Source organism: Aptenodytes forsteri, unplaced genomic scaffold (genome assembly GCF_000699145.1).
Source record: "Aptenodytes forsteri isolate BGI_AS27 unplaced genomic scaffold, ASM69914v1 Scaffold33, whole genome shotgun sequence".
Taxonomy (NCBI): Eukaryota; Metazoa; Chordata; class Aves; order Sphenisciformes; family Spheniscidae; genus Aptenodytes; species Aptenodytes forsteri.
In genome coordinates, this window is record NW_008795037.1 from 3,816,541 (window position 1) to 3,835,178 (window position 18,638).

The 18,638-nt window shown below is 40.1% G+C and overlaps 1 protein-coding gene across 1 annotated transcript in view; it reads right to left on the bottom strand.

The window, feature by feature from the left end:
• Positions 1-13,981: 13,981 nt before the first annotated feature.
• Positions 13,982-18,638, bottom strand: part of TOX3 (TOX high mobility group box family member 3) — a 27,780-nt gene continuing 23,123 nt past the window's right edge. Inside the window, exon 6 of the mRNA XM_019471388.1 lies at positions 13,982-16,789. Within this exon, the coding sequence (XP_019326933.1) occupies positions 16,070-16,789 (720 nt within the window). The 3' untranslated portion in view covers positions 13,982-16,069. The remainder of the gene's footprint in view (positions 16,790-18,638) is intronic.

Genomic DNA, 18,638 nt, shown 5'->3' on the forward strand with positions numbered 1-18,638 from the left:
CCTGCAGAGTACAGTCTGACAGAAAAATGTACTGGAGATGCAAAAGAGGACTTTCATTTTTCAGTAGAGGGCTTTTTTTTTACATCCTGCACAATAAGGATTTATTGTCTAACTGTATGGATGTCAACGCTGAGCCAATTCCGTGTCCCAGTCGGACAGGGTTCTTACTACAATAATGTATTTACCCAAATAACAAGCAATTGTGGCAATTGGTTGCAAGGATCCAACCAAATACATTTCTCCCGGGTTTAAATTAAATAGTAATGGAGTAGTGATAAGTAATGAGAAAAAGAAAAGATGAATCAATATAAAGTAACAATTTTGGTGTTTCTTTGTACTGTCAAAACTACCCAAAGCTCCTAAGTCGTGTCTTGAGAATTTTAGCTAAGCTGCTTCTTGGCTGTGTTTTGTAAGGGCTCTGCTTATTTTCAGTTTCAGCTGTACAACTTGTACAGCACATTGAATGATTTAACCAGGCAGATTTAGAGTTCAGTAGCCAGTGTTCTTTGTTAGATTTTAGTCACATACCAAATTCAATAGACTTTCTGCTGCAGGCGTACGTCAAAATGCCAGGAAGGCATGAGACATTGTTGAATATGTTGGAGTTTATTGTTTAGAAAAAATTAAACTTGGCCTCTCATTCAATCTTTAATCAAATAGTCATACTCTAAAGCTCAAGGGACAAAGGAAAAAACAGAATAAAGACAGTTGTTCTGTAAAACACAACAGATATTTCTTTATATCTGTATTGAACAAATCAGTATATGTCATCTTCTCTGAAAATAAATACAAGTGTTTTGTGTAAATGCTCGCTATTACCTACATAAGATCATTAACGAACAGACAGCTTTTCTGCATAAATAGAGCTGTGTTTGTTTCCTAATAAGAACTGCCATCATATTCTCTGCTGGTGAGTTTTGGAAAACAAGTCTTAGATGTCTCTGTAAAGACCTCACACGAAAACTGAACAGCCATATGTGATAGCTAGCTAAAAACCAAGTCATTTCTCTGCTCCCTGTCTGCAAATTTGTCCTTCAATATGAACACTGAGCAGACTGTGTGTTAGATCCTAGGCGTCAGGCATCAGCATTAAATTGCTTAAGCCCGAATAACGGCCAGGAGACTGCCGAGCCTCCCATTTCAAGGAATCCTTTCAAAGGCCACTATTAGTGGTCTGACCACAAACCCACCCAGCTGGATTCGGAGCGGGAACACTTGAAAAGTGCTCAAAGTGTGGGGAACCACACCACAGAAAACCAGCAGCCCTTAACTATGTCACCCCTGCGATGCTGGAAGTATCGGCCCTCTCCAGGGATCACTGTGGGAAGCATGCTGCTCTCCAGCAGATTTCTTGCTTAATTTTGCTAAACCATGGAAGCAAGACTTCCATTTCATGCCCTCCATGGGACATGGTCTTTACCACTCTGTGCCATGTTTGCCCAGACAATAAAGCATGTCATCAACCTACATTAAAAATAACAATGGTTTTGGCTGCTTTCTGGCATTGACTGTATGATTGTCAAAATAACTAACAACAGAAAAGATAAATCTCTTTTACTCTAGTAATTGCTAAATTGTGTGACGGAAGTCCTTTAGTCTTGCAAATGTAATGACAATGGGAAATGATACAAATTCTAACCCATTTAATTACAATCTTTAAATTGTAATCTTGTTTTTCTCCTTGCAGACCTTATTCACAGTCACTTGCAGCAAATCAATCAGTAGCACTTTAAACTGGGCTTCTTAATATTCATATTCTTAATTATCTATTTAATGTGCATAGTGAAAGTTCATTATTTCTCTTCACTCCAAATATTTTTAAATGCAAACTGAAGTTTTACAGGCTTGTGACCAAAATATGCACTATTTTCTTACACTGAATAGTGAAGGTCAGTAAAGTCACCCGATCAGCGGTGATCAAACGGCAGCCACGGTCTTACAGGCAGGAGCCTCCATCTGTTCCCATCGAAACTGAGAGTTACTTGGCCAGTTTGGCAGAGCAGGGTTAGGTCAAAGCTGAGTACTCAACTTCAGTAATATTTGAAAAATAAAATAAGAAAAAACTCCTAATTTACCTACAGTTTTGTAAAAAAGAAAATTAGCAGTCACTGCTCAGTGCTCAACAATTAGGCTTAAGGCTTGGAAGAGACTAACTCAGCTCAATATAGTAAATTTTCCTATATTCTTAGCCTCCCATTTTCACAGATTTTGTGTATGGAGTTTGTTAACGAAGCTCAGCTTTGCCTTCCCCATTCTGAAACTTCCCAAAGCCGGAGTAACCTTTGCAGTGGTTTTTAAGTTAGTCCTTTAAACATAAGACCTAAAAATAGGCATAGCAAAGGTTTACCCAGCCCATTCTCCAGTGTCCAAAACCAGCTGCTCTGGGACGAGGGTAAGCACAAGACACACACAACATGGTATTTTCCCAGATTGCCTTCCAGTCTCCAACAAATTTTATCCAGGGGGCTTCCCGAACCAGAAATGGTGTCTTTGTGTTGAACAAACCTTAATGGATTTTCCCGGATAAGTTTGACCTGTCCATCCTTTGAACCCACATAAACTTTTAGCATCCCGTCAGGAGGAGTCCCACAGTTTGATTACATGTTCTGCAAGAGCAATGGGATGGCCGATACAGGTGCTTTACAGGCAAGGAGTGCAGGATTTAACCTTTTTCATGAATATGTCAGAGCAGGTCTTTAACTGAGAGTACCGTCGCTCTGTGGCAGTTTTGTTCTTTCTTTTTTTTAAGCAGAAGTTAACTTTTTTATTTAGTTGAACAGGCTTGAAGTAAACTCTACCGACTTTCATTTTCAAACTACAATAGCCAATAATCACTTATAATCCAGGTGCCGGGGAGGTGTGCAAGAACCTTTTTAAATGTAAAATAACATGATTCTGTGACAAATAGAAAGGAAATCATTTTCAATCTAAAAGCAGTTGGAAAATTCATGATGTGTACTCATTAAAAGTGCCTTCAAGATATCAAGACAGGCTTTCTCTATAAACGCAAGATGAATAAAAATGGTAAGTAGCAGCTCTGATGTACAAAACACTTCAATGAAAACAGTTGGTTTTGGTTTATGCTGCTGGGTTGGTTTTTTCAAAGCAAACCTGTATTGCTTTGATTTAACCTTTCATGAATATGTCAGAGCAGGTCTTTAACTGAGAGTACCGTCGCTCTGTGGCAGTTTTGTTCTTTCTTTTTTTTAAGCAGAAGTTAACTTTTTTATTTAGTTGAACAGGCTTGAAGTAAACTCTACCGACTTTCATTTTCAAACTACAATAGCCAATAATCACTTATAATCCAGGTGCCGGGGAGGTGTGCAAGAACCTTTTTAAATGTAAAATAACATGATTCTGTGACAAATAGAAAGGAAATCATTTTCAATCTAAAAGCAGTTGGAAAATTCATGATGTGTACTCATTAAAAGTGCCTTCAAGATATCAAGACAGGCTTTCTCTATAAACGCAAGATGAATAAAAATGGTAAGTAGCAGCTCTGATGTACAAAACACTTCAATGAAAACAGTTGGTTTTGGTTTATGCTGCTGGGTTGGTTTTTTCAAAGCAAACCTGTATTGCTTTCAAGACCTGTATATGGACCGAAAGTGAGAAGAGGAGTAGGGAAGAGAATCTAATCCCACCGCGATGTGAAGACAAAAAAAATAGCCAGATTGATTTGTTTTTGTGACCAAATATCGGGACAGCGGAGACAGCATCTGTTTTTGTAATGACTAGCTGCTTAATCGCCTAGGTGTGGAAGGTGAGACACCGCACTCACAAATGTGTGAATCAAGCCGTACTTCAAGGGGAAACAATATCAACTCTTTCACCACCAACTGCATCCCCAGTTTTTCCCCAAGCTCAGTATCGCTCACAATCATTCATGCAGGGCTGCAAAGCTAAACAGGGCTGCACTGGGCTCTGAGTCAAAACGGCCTTCACCTCGCTTACAGCAGGCATTTAAGCACAGGTCTGAGTTATAATAATTCTTTTACTTAATAAAAGTATTGAAGCTGCTCTGTCAAGATTTGGTCCAGTAGCACCAAAGCCATTGCGAGCTTTACAATTGATTTCAAGAGGTGATGGCTAAAACCCCACTGGCACTAAACTAAAACCATAGGATGGAAGTGCTATATATGATACTGTAATGGGTTAATGAATCTTTATTCAAGTGCCGTTTAATTCACAGAGGAATCATCTATCTCCTCTGCTCCAAGGACTCAGTTTCTTTTAGTACCTGACCAGCAAATCTCAGCCACAGCAATATTTGCCCTGAGCTGCAGACAATCAGCTGACAACCCTGTGCTTTTCCACATAGGAAACCCCGGAGGATGTTTTAAAGAAACAGGCACAGTTATCAGCATTTAAACATCCCAGACTTTAATTAATCACCAAGAATAATAGCGACCTGGTTCAGCTTTTTGTGGTCACCTATTCAATCTGCTGCTTCAGTTTTAACAAAAAACTCCTTAACAAACTTTTCGTCTCGCTTCACTTTCATAGAATGAAATCCTTAACAGAACCAAAAACTAAAATAAAAGTAAAGCACAAATCCTTTGGGAATTCTCATTGTTTCTATTTCCAAGGCCTGGAGAAAGATGAGATGGATTATGAGTAGTTACAGGCTTTTTTACTGTTCTTAAATCTTAATTATGTTTCCTACTCAGGAACATACTTCATAAGGAGCTTAACTTTAAGCATGTGCTTAAGAGTCATTGAATCCGAGAGGAACAAGGTAGAGTCAGGACGCTGGCAACCAGAAATAGTCTCTTAGCAGGCCACAGATACCATTAGTTTATCTCCAGGATCAAAGGGCGACAGAGGCCATTGGTGCCTGTGGGAGACTTAGACTGGTTTGATTTGATCGGGGCTTTCATTAGTGTTTATAATTTTTCTGTAATTAAAATCTTTGAAATTTAAGCAGATTTTTACATCTAAACACATGCCGAATCACTATCACCTGAGTATCAATAGGCTTGAACACATGCTTTTGCACTGTACAGTAAGGGCTGAAATACAATTAGGCCAGCCCGCAGGGGTTAGTGCCCCATACTCAATCCCAATCCCAACGTCCGTCACAAAGCCAGCCGAATGTGCCTTTAGTAACGCTCTTCTCACCGACCAAACTGCACCAACAGGGCGGATGGCAGTGGAACTGTTTTCCTTTTGTAGGCATTTCCAAACAATTACACCGAGTCCCACCTTTCTCCTCATTGCCTTGTTACCAATTATTTTTCAGTAGCGTACAGCGGCCACTGGGCAGATCAGTGCCGCATTACAGTATCTACCATCCCAAGAACAAACTATCCTTGACCCCAAGACGTTGCAATTTAAACAGCTAATGTTCTGCAACAGAAAAACATCAAACAATCAAAAGTGCAGGATTACAGGCTGGAAATCATCTCTCTCCTGTCCCTCCTTCTCCTCCCCAGGCTTTTAATCTTACAAGGGACACGTAACATGTTCTGCATGTGCATTAAGCTAGTCCTTTCCAGTAAATTCGCATTGGCTGTAGCTCTGGATCCTCTAGTGAAGATGTTTTAAGGCAAAAAAAATCACCGACTATCACTTGTTTCTTTCTGCCTATCTATTGACGCTGCTGCATGGTTCACAGCTTGCGCACTTTCTGGTGTTTTGCAAACAGCCTCCGCTGGGGCTGCCGGCAGTGCCTGTGGCTGAGCCAGCACGGCGGCCACAGCAGGGTCCGTCCTCGCCAGCAGTTCCCTGGAGGCCACCAGCACCCTCAAGCACCAGCACAGCAGACGTAGTTTTCCAATTCAGGCAAGTTTTTCTTTCCTGCAACGCCCTGCTCAGGCAGCACCTACAGGAGCACCTTAAATCAGCAGGACAGAGAGCTTGAAATGACCTCCCAGGTAAAGTGCTCAGAAGAGACCTGCAAAGCGGGTGCATCTCTAAGCGCTTTCCTATTTCCCCGTGCCTGTTACACCCAGCAGGCAAAATGCCCTTAACCCACAGCAGGGCCAGCACGAGCCCAAGTGCCCCGTTTCGCAGGGAAGGTTCCCTCACATCTCAGGGACTTCTGTGATGGTCCTGAAAGTCACTTTACCATCGACGTTGCTTGGCTGGGACCTGCCAGCTGTTGAGAACAGGATTCAAAGACTAATGATATGGCCTCAAGTCTGCATAAAAATGAGAGTACTGACCCAGTGGTAACAAACAGAAAGTAACATTTGCCCTCAAGAACATAGCTTGGATAGTGCCTACATCTGCACTGCGCCCTGCAGGGACTCTGCAAGTCTGTCATGTTATTCCCAGTTGCATTTTAGGAGCAACAAATACAATTCTGGAGGAATTTTTACTGCACATAAAAGCTCAAGCAGTCCATAATTTTGAGAGAAAAAAAAAATAATTTTTTGATACTTTCAAAGAACCTGAAAGCTATTTTATTTCTTCTTTGTACGGTTTCTTGACTTACTCAACTTTTATTTGCTTGCGTTCTCGGTCGAGACAGTACCACATGAAATGCTTCTGGTTTGCTGAACCAGATGATGCTGATACAGAGTGCTCATGTACCCTTGCGTTTCCTTGGCTCTCAGATTTTGGCTGGAGATCTGTGTAATTAAAATCGTGCTTCCCCATACAAATGCTTATTTGGAGTCTCTGCTCCGAGTAGGGCAGCAACTGCTCCCTGTTAGGATTTCTTAAGGGCGCAAATTATCCCAGAATACATAGTATATGTAGTCTATCCCAAGATATATAGATGAGAAAATACGTAGTCATTTCCTTTTCCTAAGATTACTTCCATTTCATGCCTTTACCAGCAGAGGGGAGGGCTTGTGCAGTCCCCACCCTCCCACCTGGCAGCACCTGAAATTACTCCACATGAGAGCCATGGCCCTGCCACGGACGGGCTCGCACAAGAATTGTGTAACTCTCCAAAGAGGTGACCTTCCTCTGCCGCTCAGGTTCGTGTTATCTCAGTCCATCTGTTTGTTTGGTCCTCTTGTGCTCCTGGCCCCCTTGGAATGGCCCTGGAGAACTGTGAGTTACTACCCGAGATAAAAAAGATAAGGCCAACAGTCTTGCCAACCGGGACGGAAAGGACTTGAAATCCACCTTTACTACATTTGTATGTTAGCCAAAACTCATGTTCAGTTAGGACTACTACAAGTATTTTGCATTTTTTACAAATAAGGCACCTCATACTGTTAACAGCTATTACCAAGTATAATTACACGGTAGTTCTATAAAATAAAATGTAATATAATACTTACACTTTCCAGTTACACAATAGTAATTGTGAATAATTATACAAAATCTCGGGCTTTTTTATGGCTATTTCTAACACTGAGTTTGTGTACACTATATAAACACCATCTGTAGAGAATGTAAGACAACTTCTGTTTGAGCACAGATATATAAAACTATATCATCAACTTTTCAGTGAGCACCCAGTTAAACAGCTATTGTCTGTATCTTCCTCTAAACTACATTAATTCAGCAACTTACCCGTTTGGATTCACGCTCCCGCTTCATTGCATCCAAGCTTACATACCTCCAGTACTTTCTGTTTATTGCAAGAACATTTATGCATATGCCCTGAATCCCTGACTTCACCTCCATCCAGTGCTCCCTGGGCTCCGTCCGGCGCGTGTACCACCGCGTCCTGCCCCAACCCCTCCATGCGCGGGTATGATTATGCACCAGCGGTTGACACAGAGCAGTGGTTTCCAAATTCTTGCCATGAAAAGCTTTTGAGGTGTTTCAGTAGAAGGCTGCTAGTTGTGAATACCAAAGCAGGGGCTTTCCCCTCTGCAGAGGCCCCTTCTTAAGTATAAAGTACAAACAATGAAAATGAAAAGCAATAAAAAAAGAGAGATCTGGGCTTTGAATGCTTCTTAGGGTCAAGCACTAAACCCTCTTTTGACAGCTACACAACCCACACTTGTTCTCCTCAAGAGAATTTGACCTCAAGTAAGGAATTGAACAAAGTGCGTATTTTGTCTACAGTGGACACATACATTGTTCTAAAGCAACAAACAAACTTCAGATAAAATATACAGATAATGATAGGGAAAAAACCCCACAGTCCCAGAAATGAAACTCCACTATAATTTATGCAAATTTAAAAAAAGAACAAAGTATTTCTGATTTCATTGACTTTGTGTTGTATGGCAGAAGGTTAATCAAACTAAAGTGTTACATTTCTCCTCTGTTATTGATTGACCAAAGTCAAATAACATTATCATTTTGCTTAATGCATTCAAATCACAAATATTTTCCCAGATGCTCTGCACAGTCACTTTGCAGATTTCAGTGGAAGTTGTTTACATGCTGAAGCATTGAGCCTGGATAGAAACACTTTGCTGTGATAGCAACACATACCCGACAGTTTTCATTTTCTCAATTCAGGAGGAAAATTGCTGTTCCTCCCTCTCCTTCAAATTCTCTCTCTTTCTGCAAGAATTATTCCTACATCATTTGAAAAAATTACAAGCACGCTCATAATGGCTGCATTTTTGTGCCCATCTTCAGCTAAGCCCTGGCCCAAAGTCCCCTGAAGTCACTGGGATTATTTCTACTGCCTTCACGACCTCTTATTTAGCCCTGAGTACGCTGCAAAGTTGGTTTTAATTTTTAATAGGTCCAGTGCTCAGTGGAGTTGCTTATGTGGAGAATTTGGCCTAATGGCTTAGAAGTGATGTCCTGCCCGCTGAAGTGACTGCAGTTACACCACCGATCGCGACAGGGCCAAGAAGACGCAGTGGTCCACGACTGGCTGACCTTCCTCCCTTTGAAATTATCAGTTATATCTCGCGTTGACTTTTAACACTAAAATGACGTGAAATGAGGTGAGAACGGAGCCCGCGCTGACAGACTCGCACCCACTGCCTGCCGTGTCCATCAGCTGTGCTGCGGGCACCGGGCCCGGCACAGGTTCCCAACGGGGATCTGCCTGTTGTGCAGCTGAACTGGCAGAGATGCAGAATCATGTATCAATTAATTTTTGCTGATCAGCAGCTTTACAAATGGAAAGAAATAATCAGAACAAACTCCGCCTTGGGTTTAAAGCCAAGTACAGCTTCAGCAGACGTCAACAGAAGTGAATGTGAGAATACTACATTTTTATTACTATTTTTGTTCAAAGATGTTTAATTCGTCCAAGTCTGCTAGCAAGCTCCGGCCGTTTTCTGAAGTGAAGGATAAGGATTTCATTTGCATTAGGATAAAAAAAAAAAAAAGGAAGAAAAAAAGAAAGGCTGCTCATTTCTTATAGAAACACAAGTATCTCTAAATTGACACTTGGAATTACGTGTATTCCACCAGGAGCTCAAGATCTGCCATAATATGCTATCTGCTCTAAATGACCAAAACACTTCTAGATCTATCAGCCACAATATTATAAGGGAGAAAGTCTGTTTATACAAGGATGATAATTATCACGAGCTTCGTCTATATTCTGCCAGTGCCACAGTATGCTAAGCAGTAACCAAATCCTTCGGCAGCTCATGCTGCAAAACACCTAGAATATTACCCAAAAAGTCCCCAAATGCATGCCTCATTTTTACAGTTATTGTAGACATTTTCCACATAAAATGAAGTGCACGCATCTGGACATCTCTTTATTTAAGCAAATAGGTATCATGTATGTAGACTATTTATTCATTTCATGGTGATCATCAGGAATAGGAGGGACAAGAAGGGGGTCTGGAAGAGGAGGAGCTCTTCAGGAGGAGCTTTCCATAGCTGGTGAGCAGGTAGGAGCAGGGTGCAAGAGCTGGCACGGGGCAAGTAAGCCCTGGCTGCTACTGTGATTAGCAGAGCAGAGAGGAACGCAGCAAGGGACAATAGGGAAAGTGAGAAGAAGCTGGGAGGAACAGGGAATATGATTTGGTTGATACCACAGTGCAGCTCCACAGCTGTCTGGCCCTGTATCGCTGAAGTCAATAGCAAAATGCACACTACCCCGTGCTAAGGGCACACACGGAAGGGCGCTTTTGTGTAGGGCTGGAGCACGTACACGGATTACTCGCTGCTACCAATTTATACTTACATATACACACATACATACATACATACATCGGTGCAGCAGTGAGAATCCCCTGACCACCAGCTGATACGGCAGAATTTTCAAAAGTGACCTACGATCTTCAGCACTTCCAAAATTAGGAACAGGAAAGAAATTAAGCAATGGTACAGCTACTTGTTTTTTAAATATCCATGCTGTATGGTCAATTCGCATGATTCGTGGAACACCAAAACCAATTCCAAAATTAAGCACCTATAGCCACCAGTGAGAAAAGTGTAACACATGGGATTTATTGTTTATGTACTTCATGCTAATGCAATGTATATGTTTGTTACCAGTAGACTATGGGATAGCATTAAAAAACCCCCAGCCTGCAGTAACTATACCCTTTAGGTTTCACAAATATTGCCAGTAGGTATAATGGTGCTTTGTTTGCCTGCATTTACTCTCTGTTTGGTAAATACAAATATTTGGTCAAGGCATCTGCTCAGTCAAGAGCAGCGACTGCTGATCCAGGTACAGGTTTTCAGACCTACGCACAGTAGAAACCCATCTAAATGACTGAGTATACAAATCACCAGTCAGGTGGTTAATTCTTTACACATTTATGACGATGCACAGTCACTGAACCAGCACAAAGGTTAGATACCTGTACTAGAAAATCAGACCTGTGACTTGTTTAGAATAGAATTTAATAAAAGAAAATGCAGAAAATGTAGGTTAGGTTATGTTACTTTTAGGTTCTGATCATTCTTATTATTGCTACTTGGAATTGTTTGGAAAACAAATACAACATTTTGCAATTAGATCTATGAAAGCACTTGAACAACTGTATAACGGAGCATATGAGTAGTCACTTTAATGAAATTACTACTTACACACATGAATTATCCACTTAAAATAAGTGATTTGCTGGATCAAAGCCTTTCTGTTTCAATTAGAGCAGCAGAGTTAAAGTAATGTAACAACTCTGGTTTGTAGACAATAACAGACCAAAGGTGGCTGTATCAATAAAGATATTCCCAGAGGGGAAAGAGAATAAATGATACCTGTAGGAAGTGCCCATATAACTACACCACATCAAGTATAATTATCCGTTCAACTTTTTTTACCTAGAAGATGAAAATAAATTTCATTTCAAACCTTGTAAGAAAACTCTGCACTACTTTGGTTCGTGCAGGGGCTGAAGATGTTAATGCTCCAAGAACTTGGACGAAAAACACTATTTAAAATACCACTTCTACTTTTTAACTGAGGTAAACAGAGTACGTTATAAATCTCCAGCGTAGCCTATTGAAGTGTCAGAACAGCTCATTCAAAGCAATACATTCTCTTCTGAAAGATTTTAGTATTATAATCGAAAATTCTCTCCCTCGGATGCACCTGAGAAGCATTAACTTCTTGGTGACTTTAAGAACCAAATCCTTTAATACAAACCTAGCTTTTCCCACAGGCACTTGAAAACATTTAGCATTTTTTCAGTTGAATGCAATTTTCATAATAAAGTAGCTCACTCGGCTACCTGACACCACAGACAAAGACACCAAGTGAGCAGCTCCTGCCAACTCAGGCAGAGCATGATCGCAACCCCCAGTTACATACGTAAGTAGGCTTTTAAACATCCAATCGCTGTAACAATTCAAGTAATTTATGTACTATATGTTATTGTTATATATTTTATTCGTTATTTGTATTTTATTCTGTAACATCCAGACGCAACTCTTGCATACCCGATGTCTTTCAGTCAACCTTAACGGAGGCTACAACAGATCCTAAATTTCTGTAACATTTACATTCTACCTCTATGACCAGTTTTAGGATACCAAAGCAGCCCTTTGCTACTCTAAACCCAATTTAGATGCCTAATTTTAATTTCTGTGTTTTGGGGGCTGGTAATCAGAATTTGCTTAATATCATACCCCTTCTGCTACAAAGTAGATTCCTCCACATAAACACACGCCCCTTTCTGAACGGCACCAGCTCATCGCTACTGACGCTGCTCCCTACTTTTAGTCAACTGGTCATTTAAATTTCACTGGCAAACCTCTCAGAAAAGTATGGGAACGAGGTATATTTTGTTCTGTGCCAAAATACTCAGTCCAGTCTATCAAATCCAAAATGTTCATATTTAACTGCGTCTCCGGCAGTTTCAAGGGTATCATTTTACAACTACAGTATATTTCGTTAAGTCAAGCCCTACAGTGATCCCGTTTTACTTCCATCCACTTAGCCTGTTAATGCAGGCTAATACTGCACGTTCTTGTGGCAGCAAAACCTAAAGTGTACCAGGAGACTACAGTGATAGATTACATGTACATGCTGTGTCATATCCAATTAACTCAAATTGACTGTGTACTGCATTATGCTGTTAGTGCATGGAAGATCAATAAATATGGAGAAAATCCAACGAGGCGCTCTCCATTCCCATCCAATTCTAGTAGGTCTGAGACAGATCATGCTCCTATGATGTGTATGCTGCTGCTGAAGAGGGCAGGTGGTGCATAGACACCATTCAAACTTGGCCTATTCAATCTAAACTCCTCTAACTCGCCATTCATGCATAGCAAAACACCATCTGGTCCTATTTTGCCTCCAGCAATCACAGCTGACCAAAAACGATAATAACAGCTGTTGCAAAACAAAAGCCAAACAAAGGGGGGAGGGAAAGGTTAGAATGAAGTCCAGTGCTGCAAAACAGTCCATGAAGTGAGAAATGGAAAAGGAGCCATTCAAATAGCCAATCCCCATTGAAAAGAGTCAGTGCAAGACTTCTGGTTAAACTCGAGATATTTAATCCATCTGTCCTGCAAACCACAATGGTCAGGTGATAATATAAAATTGAGATTATGTTGCATAGAGGTATTTAAAGCCTTTGTTCTCCAAGTTAGAAACTAATGACCCTGTGTCAGCTAAAAATTAAACCCCCTTATGTTCTTTCATCATGTGTCAACCTGGGTTAATGTGAAAGTAGAATGTGGTTAAGCGGGGTGATAAAGCATCTGAAACCTCAGGAAAAGAAGGGAGCAGTTAAGTGCTTGTAAATGATATGAAGGAAAACATTCTTTAAACCGTGCATGACACTGAAATCATATGGGTACTGCATTTTTCCCGTATAAATTGCATATTAAGTGGTTTAAATTAACAGTTTTATTTATGACCTATGATAGCAAAGTTATTCACTTAGACTTGGGGAATATGAACAACAACTCGCACAGTTTGAAACACAAGATGTTCTGCAATATGCTATTGTGGGTAACGTAAAATATAATTTTGTAGCAAGCAGGGGGATGCTTCAGTTTTTCAAGATTCAAATTTTGATATTTAAAAGCTACAGTCCTGCTTGATGATTAATTTTTTTTAGCTGCAGTAATTAAAACTATTTTTCCTTGAATTGACCATCAGTAGTTCAGCAGCTCTTAATCAAATGTGATAAAACCCAGGATTTATGAAATCATTTAATGAGTGTAATAACACCTGCTTCTCGCTGCAAATAGTTGAAAACAGACTTCAGTTGTAATTAACTCTTATCACTAGTGACATTTTTCCAACGATACTTCATAGGTCTTCAAAATGACAATTATAGAACTAATACGCAATTACTGTCACATGCAGTTTAGCAATTATTTCTGAAGACATTTGTCTAAAGGTTTCAAAATGACTATAAAATGGTTCCCTTTGTTATGTAACATTGGTTAAAACCGACACACACACAAAACTCTCCCAAGCAGCCTCTGCCACGCCATTTCTAATGCAGGCAGGCTTCCTCGCGCTTGGAATAAACATCCGCCGTCCCAGACGTTATTAGGTATCATACGAAGGCTATTATGAGCATGGGTAGCTGTCAACTAACACCTATTATGAAAAGCTTCAATTTAAACATGATTTTTTCTGCTCCAAGAAATCCATAAATTTATAATTAGAATCTCTTGCTGTTCAATATTTGTACATAATAAACAGAGTACCTGAGGATGATGAAATATTGAAAGCTGAATTCATTATTAATAAACTCACACGGCATAGTACCTCTTCCCTCAAGTCTGGCTGCAACTTTTGGGGGATCTATATTCCATTATTTTTCGGTTGTGGCCTGTGCGTGGTAGCCATGGACACCGCCTCAAACAGGATTAGGATTCTGCTCAGGTTTGACGCTTGCTGGTTTTAATTTTCATTTTATCATAAGCAGTTTAAGATTGTTGCCAGTGGTAATTTGCAATTTTTATCAAGACCTCTTCATTATAGCTTCTGACAGGACAGATGCTGTAATTAATCATGCAAGACAACTGGGGATAGTGGTCAGACTGCACTCGCAGTACAGCTATTGCAGGCAAAGAAGGGAAAGAAGAAAAGAAAGGATTTCTCCTCTCTGTCAAGAGTAAAAATGTATAAACAGCACTAATATCCTGCCAACACATTGGATGTGAATGTTTCCAAATCCCTCACGTGAAATACCCGCCCTCTCCACCCCTCCTCTACCACGTCCTACTTTTATAATAAAATACCAGTCGGACAACTCGGGATCAGTCAGTTAGGGGCTTACCGATGGGAAGCCCACGGCAGTAGCTGCGTTTACACCTGAAACTCAAAGATGGAAAGAAAACCACAATTTGTGCTTGTTTGCATCTCTGAACACTACTGCCGAGAGACAGGTTCGCTGTCCTGTTCCTGCGGAGAAATGTAACACAGGGTACCACGAACGCTTTGTAACCCTACCGCCTGCTTTCTCTCTCTGAAGTAAGGCGTAGAAACCTCAGAGAAGTTGTACGCGACTCTTCAGCAACGCGTCTTTATGGATAGAAGAGCTGAGCGCACACTCGGTTCCGATCGGAACCTATTTACCCAGTATGTTTGATAAAATAAAAATTCAAGAAGTTAAATAAATTTTCCAAAAAAGTGTTTTCATAAGGAAACATTTCTGGTTTTGTATCAAAGACTTATGCCCATCGGTTTTACTGAAATGTGTTTATTCTATAGCAAGATAAAAGCATTTATTTTAGATAAGCAAAATACAAACAACTTAATCGCTGCTATCGTAACTCATAAAAAAGTATAAAACAGCATAAAAACACAATAAGCAATGTAGCAATTAATAATTCATGTTACCAGTGTTTACATTAAAGCCTCATTTATGAAAACTTTACAACACATGATATGAAAACTGGCAACTTTTAAAGAAAATATTTACATTGATTATTCGATTGTGGAGTTTCATTTAAATATTCTACTGGTTTTACAGCGTATTAAAAACTCTTGCATCTTTCATCTTAGCTTTCTGTAACAACAGTTTTATTTAAGTGCATTTCCCTTTTAAAAATACAGTGTATTAAATCTGAAACTCATCACTTCGACACAGAATATAATATTCACATTTGTTCTGTAATTGGAATTAACGTAAGAGGGTAAATGTCAATATATATTTTCTTACAAACTATGGTAGCTTTATTTGGAGAAATGAAGTGAAAGGTTGGGTCAAACATTTAAGTTCAGTTACTTGCATTTGTTTTTCTGAAGACATTTAGGAGAGAAAAAAATTAAGAGCTTTGGCAAAGATCTGTGATTTACTCTATTTTTTCATGACAAAAAATGCCATCAACTAACTCATGTCATACAAGTATGATTGTATGAAATCCAATCATCATTTTACAGGTAGTTACAACTGTGCTTTAAGGGCTTCATGAGTTCATACTGCCTTGAAGTGCATTATTCACTTTTAGAGAAAGAAGGGTTATACAATATAACTCTGAGAGGCCATTTTGCAGTCATAAGGTCCAGGTATTTATTAGGCCATTTGATTCACATATTGTAGGTAAAGCTTAAATAAATTAAAAAGGCATCACATGAAAAAGAGCACAGCTTTTTTTTTTTTTTTTTTAAACAAAATGATTTATAGTCAGCTAAAAGATGATACACAGCTACATTGTAGTTCTTTATTGCCTATCTAATAGACACTTTAGAGGATCGTTTGATCTGTTATGCATCCCTGCATAACTACCATCAACAATTTACAGTTTTCAGCCAAATATGGTTTACCCCTACCCCCTCCATCAATACAAAGCCATGTTGCAAGATCATTTATCTTCAGAAAATACTGACCTGTGATAATACTTGAGTCTGTGTCTGAGATTGTATTTGTGACTGGTGCTGCTGAGGTGCTGGCTGAGGGCTCCCAATGGCGGGGATGGGAGAAGTGATCTGAGAGGCTACCGGAGAATGCTGCTGAGGAGAAGGCTGTGACTGGTGTTGCATATGCTGCATTTGCTGAAGCTGTATGTGCTGCAGTTGCTGTTGCATTTGCTGTTGATTAATTTGCTGCTGAAGATGCTGCTGCTGCAAATGTTGTTGCATGTGGTGCTGAAAATGCTGTTGTTGCATTTGTTGTTGTATTTGCTGATGCATTTGATGCTGATGTAGTTGCTGCTGTTGCATCTGCTGCATCTGTTGCTGCTGGAGCTGTTGTAGCTGGTGCTGCTGGCTTTGCATTGAGGGACTTACTTGAGATGAAGATGGCGTTGCCACCATATTTGTTCCCATAGAGCTTATCAAGGGAGCTGCAATGTTTGTCGGCATGTTTGGTGCAATGGTAACAGAAGCTACAATCTGATTCATCGGCAGTCTCATGGTTAAAGGTTTTGGAGCAATTGCTCTGGGAAGGGACTGTTGAAGAGTTTGAGGAGATGCCGATACTGTGGCGTGTTGAGAAAGAGAAGTATTCAGAATAAGGGAGGAAGACAAATTTGTGGATGCCAACGTTTGCTGAACAGAACGAATTGTCTGGGCCTCAGCAGATTCTGCAGCAGCCTGTGTTTGGAAAAGAAATTCATTGTATTTTTAACAGAAAAAACATTGTTACTGTTTACATGGAAATAAAAGTCACAGCTACTCAGGGAGACTTTTTCATCTTTTGTTTTCTATCAGAAAAGATCGATCAGAACCTGAAAAAGATCACTGATCCACCAATCCATTACAGCACCTCTTCAGCTGTCTCTGTGTACGGTACCTCCAGTTCTTACTTGGACAAAAAACTAACTCGTGCCCTTGTTCAACACCAGAAAGTCACAGATGTCACGTACATTGTGTGGCTGAAAGAGCTAAAAAGGACCTAACACTTTCTATATTTACATGTTTTCAAAAAAACCCTGTTCTTTGGGAGACAAATCTGAGCAGAAGCAGATCCCCCCGCACCAGTTATCATGGCGTAGGAGTAGTGTACAAACAATGAAACTTCTCAAACTACTTTTTTAATTTGCTTGTTGCAGCTCTTCGCATCTAAGGCATCGAGTCCCAGGTATCTACAACAGACAGAAGTCCAAGGGAACATTGTCGAGGCACCCAGCTGAGTACTCTGGAAGCAGTACAGCTGCCTCAGCGGGGTGCCCTGCTTAGGGAATCCTGCCTACTTCCAGTGTCCTGCAGGTTTCTGATGAGACACCTGTGGGAAAACTACAGTCCAAAGAGGCCTATTGCAATAAATGAGGTGTTCTGGTGCCTTTGAAGGCATGGTTTTATTAGGTATATTTAAATATATTGTGTGTATTTAAATTAGATATATTTAAGCACCAAAGGTAGGATTCGTCTCTCAGTTTTACACGTCTGCATTGTACACGGCATGTAGAACAGTTGCCTAGAATCCCTATACAACAACAATGGAGAGAAAAAGTCTCTACCAGCACAATTAACTGACATGTTTTAGACATTTACTTTAGAATGTGTCAAATTATGCTGAAGAAGTGTCTATTCCATCCCTACTCTCAGCAACAACCTCAGATAAAAAAGCTACAGAAAGGATGTCTGAAGTTAAGGGAGATGAATTCTGGACTTAAGAGTGTAATTTCCACTCACAGTCTTCCCACTAGTTACTCGGCAGACCAGGTCCCATGGATTTGGGGAGAAAATATGATTTCTAGTGTTTTTGAAAAGGGAACTTAGGAATGACAAAATAAATTCCCTCAGAGATATTTACAATTCCAGCTGCCATTGAACTTAGCATTGCGATACTAAAGGCTTTGAGAATATTATCTAAGTCCTAGAGACAACAGACAAACGCAGCTTCTCAACACAAGAAGACATCTTCCAGCTTTCAAGAACGCATGTGTCTAATTTCTGCTGTTGTATTTCTAAGCATTAATTAAAATACACAACTTTCTGTGTGATTTACTAATGCTCCACAGTTGTACATTCAAATAAGTATTCTCAGGAGTTAGATATCATCACTTTCTTCTGTTGCTTTCTTGTGATCAAAGATATTTTTGTAATTGATCTTTATGAAATACTATTAGAGAAATACCCACCTTGATTATTTTTTTACCCATATTTTAGACGGCCATAAGCATATTTCCATTATGGTATTCAGATGCAACAGATCTACAACCAGTGTAGTGCTGCCAGTTAAAAAGGTAAATTCTCAAATAAGACAGCAGAGCTTTGTTTTCTTCACAAGTTTTATTGTAACTCGGGATCTGCTAAAATACTCCATGTGGCTGACTACCAGCTAGTCCATTTGTAAGGCCAGCAGGTCGAGGGAGGTGATTCTGCCCCTCTGCTCTGCTCTGGTGAGACCCCACCTGGAGTGCTGCGTCCAGCTCTGGAGCCCTCAGCACAAGAAAGACATGGACCTGTTGGAGCGGGTCCAGAAGAGGGCCATGAAAAT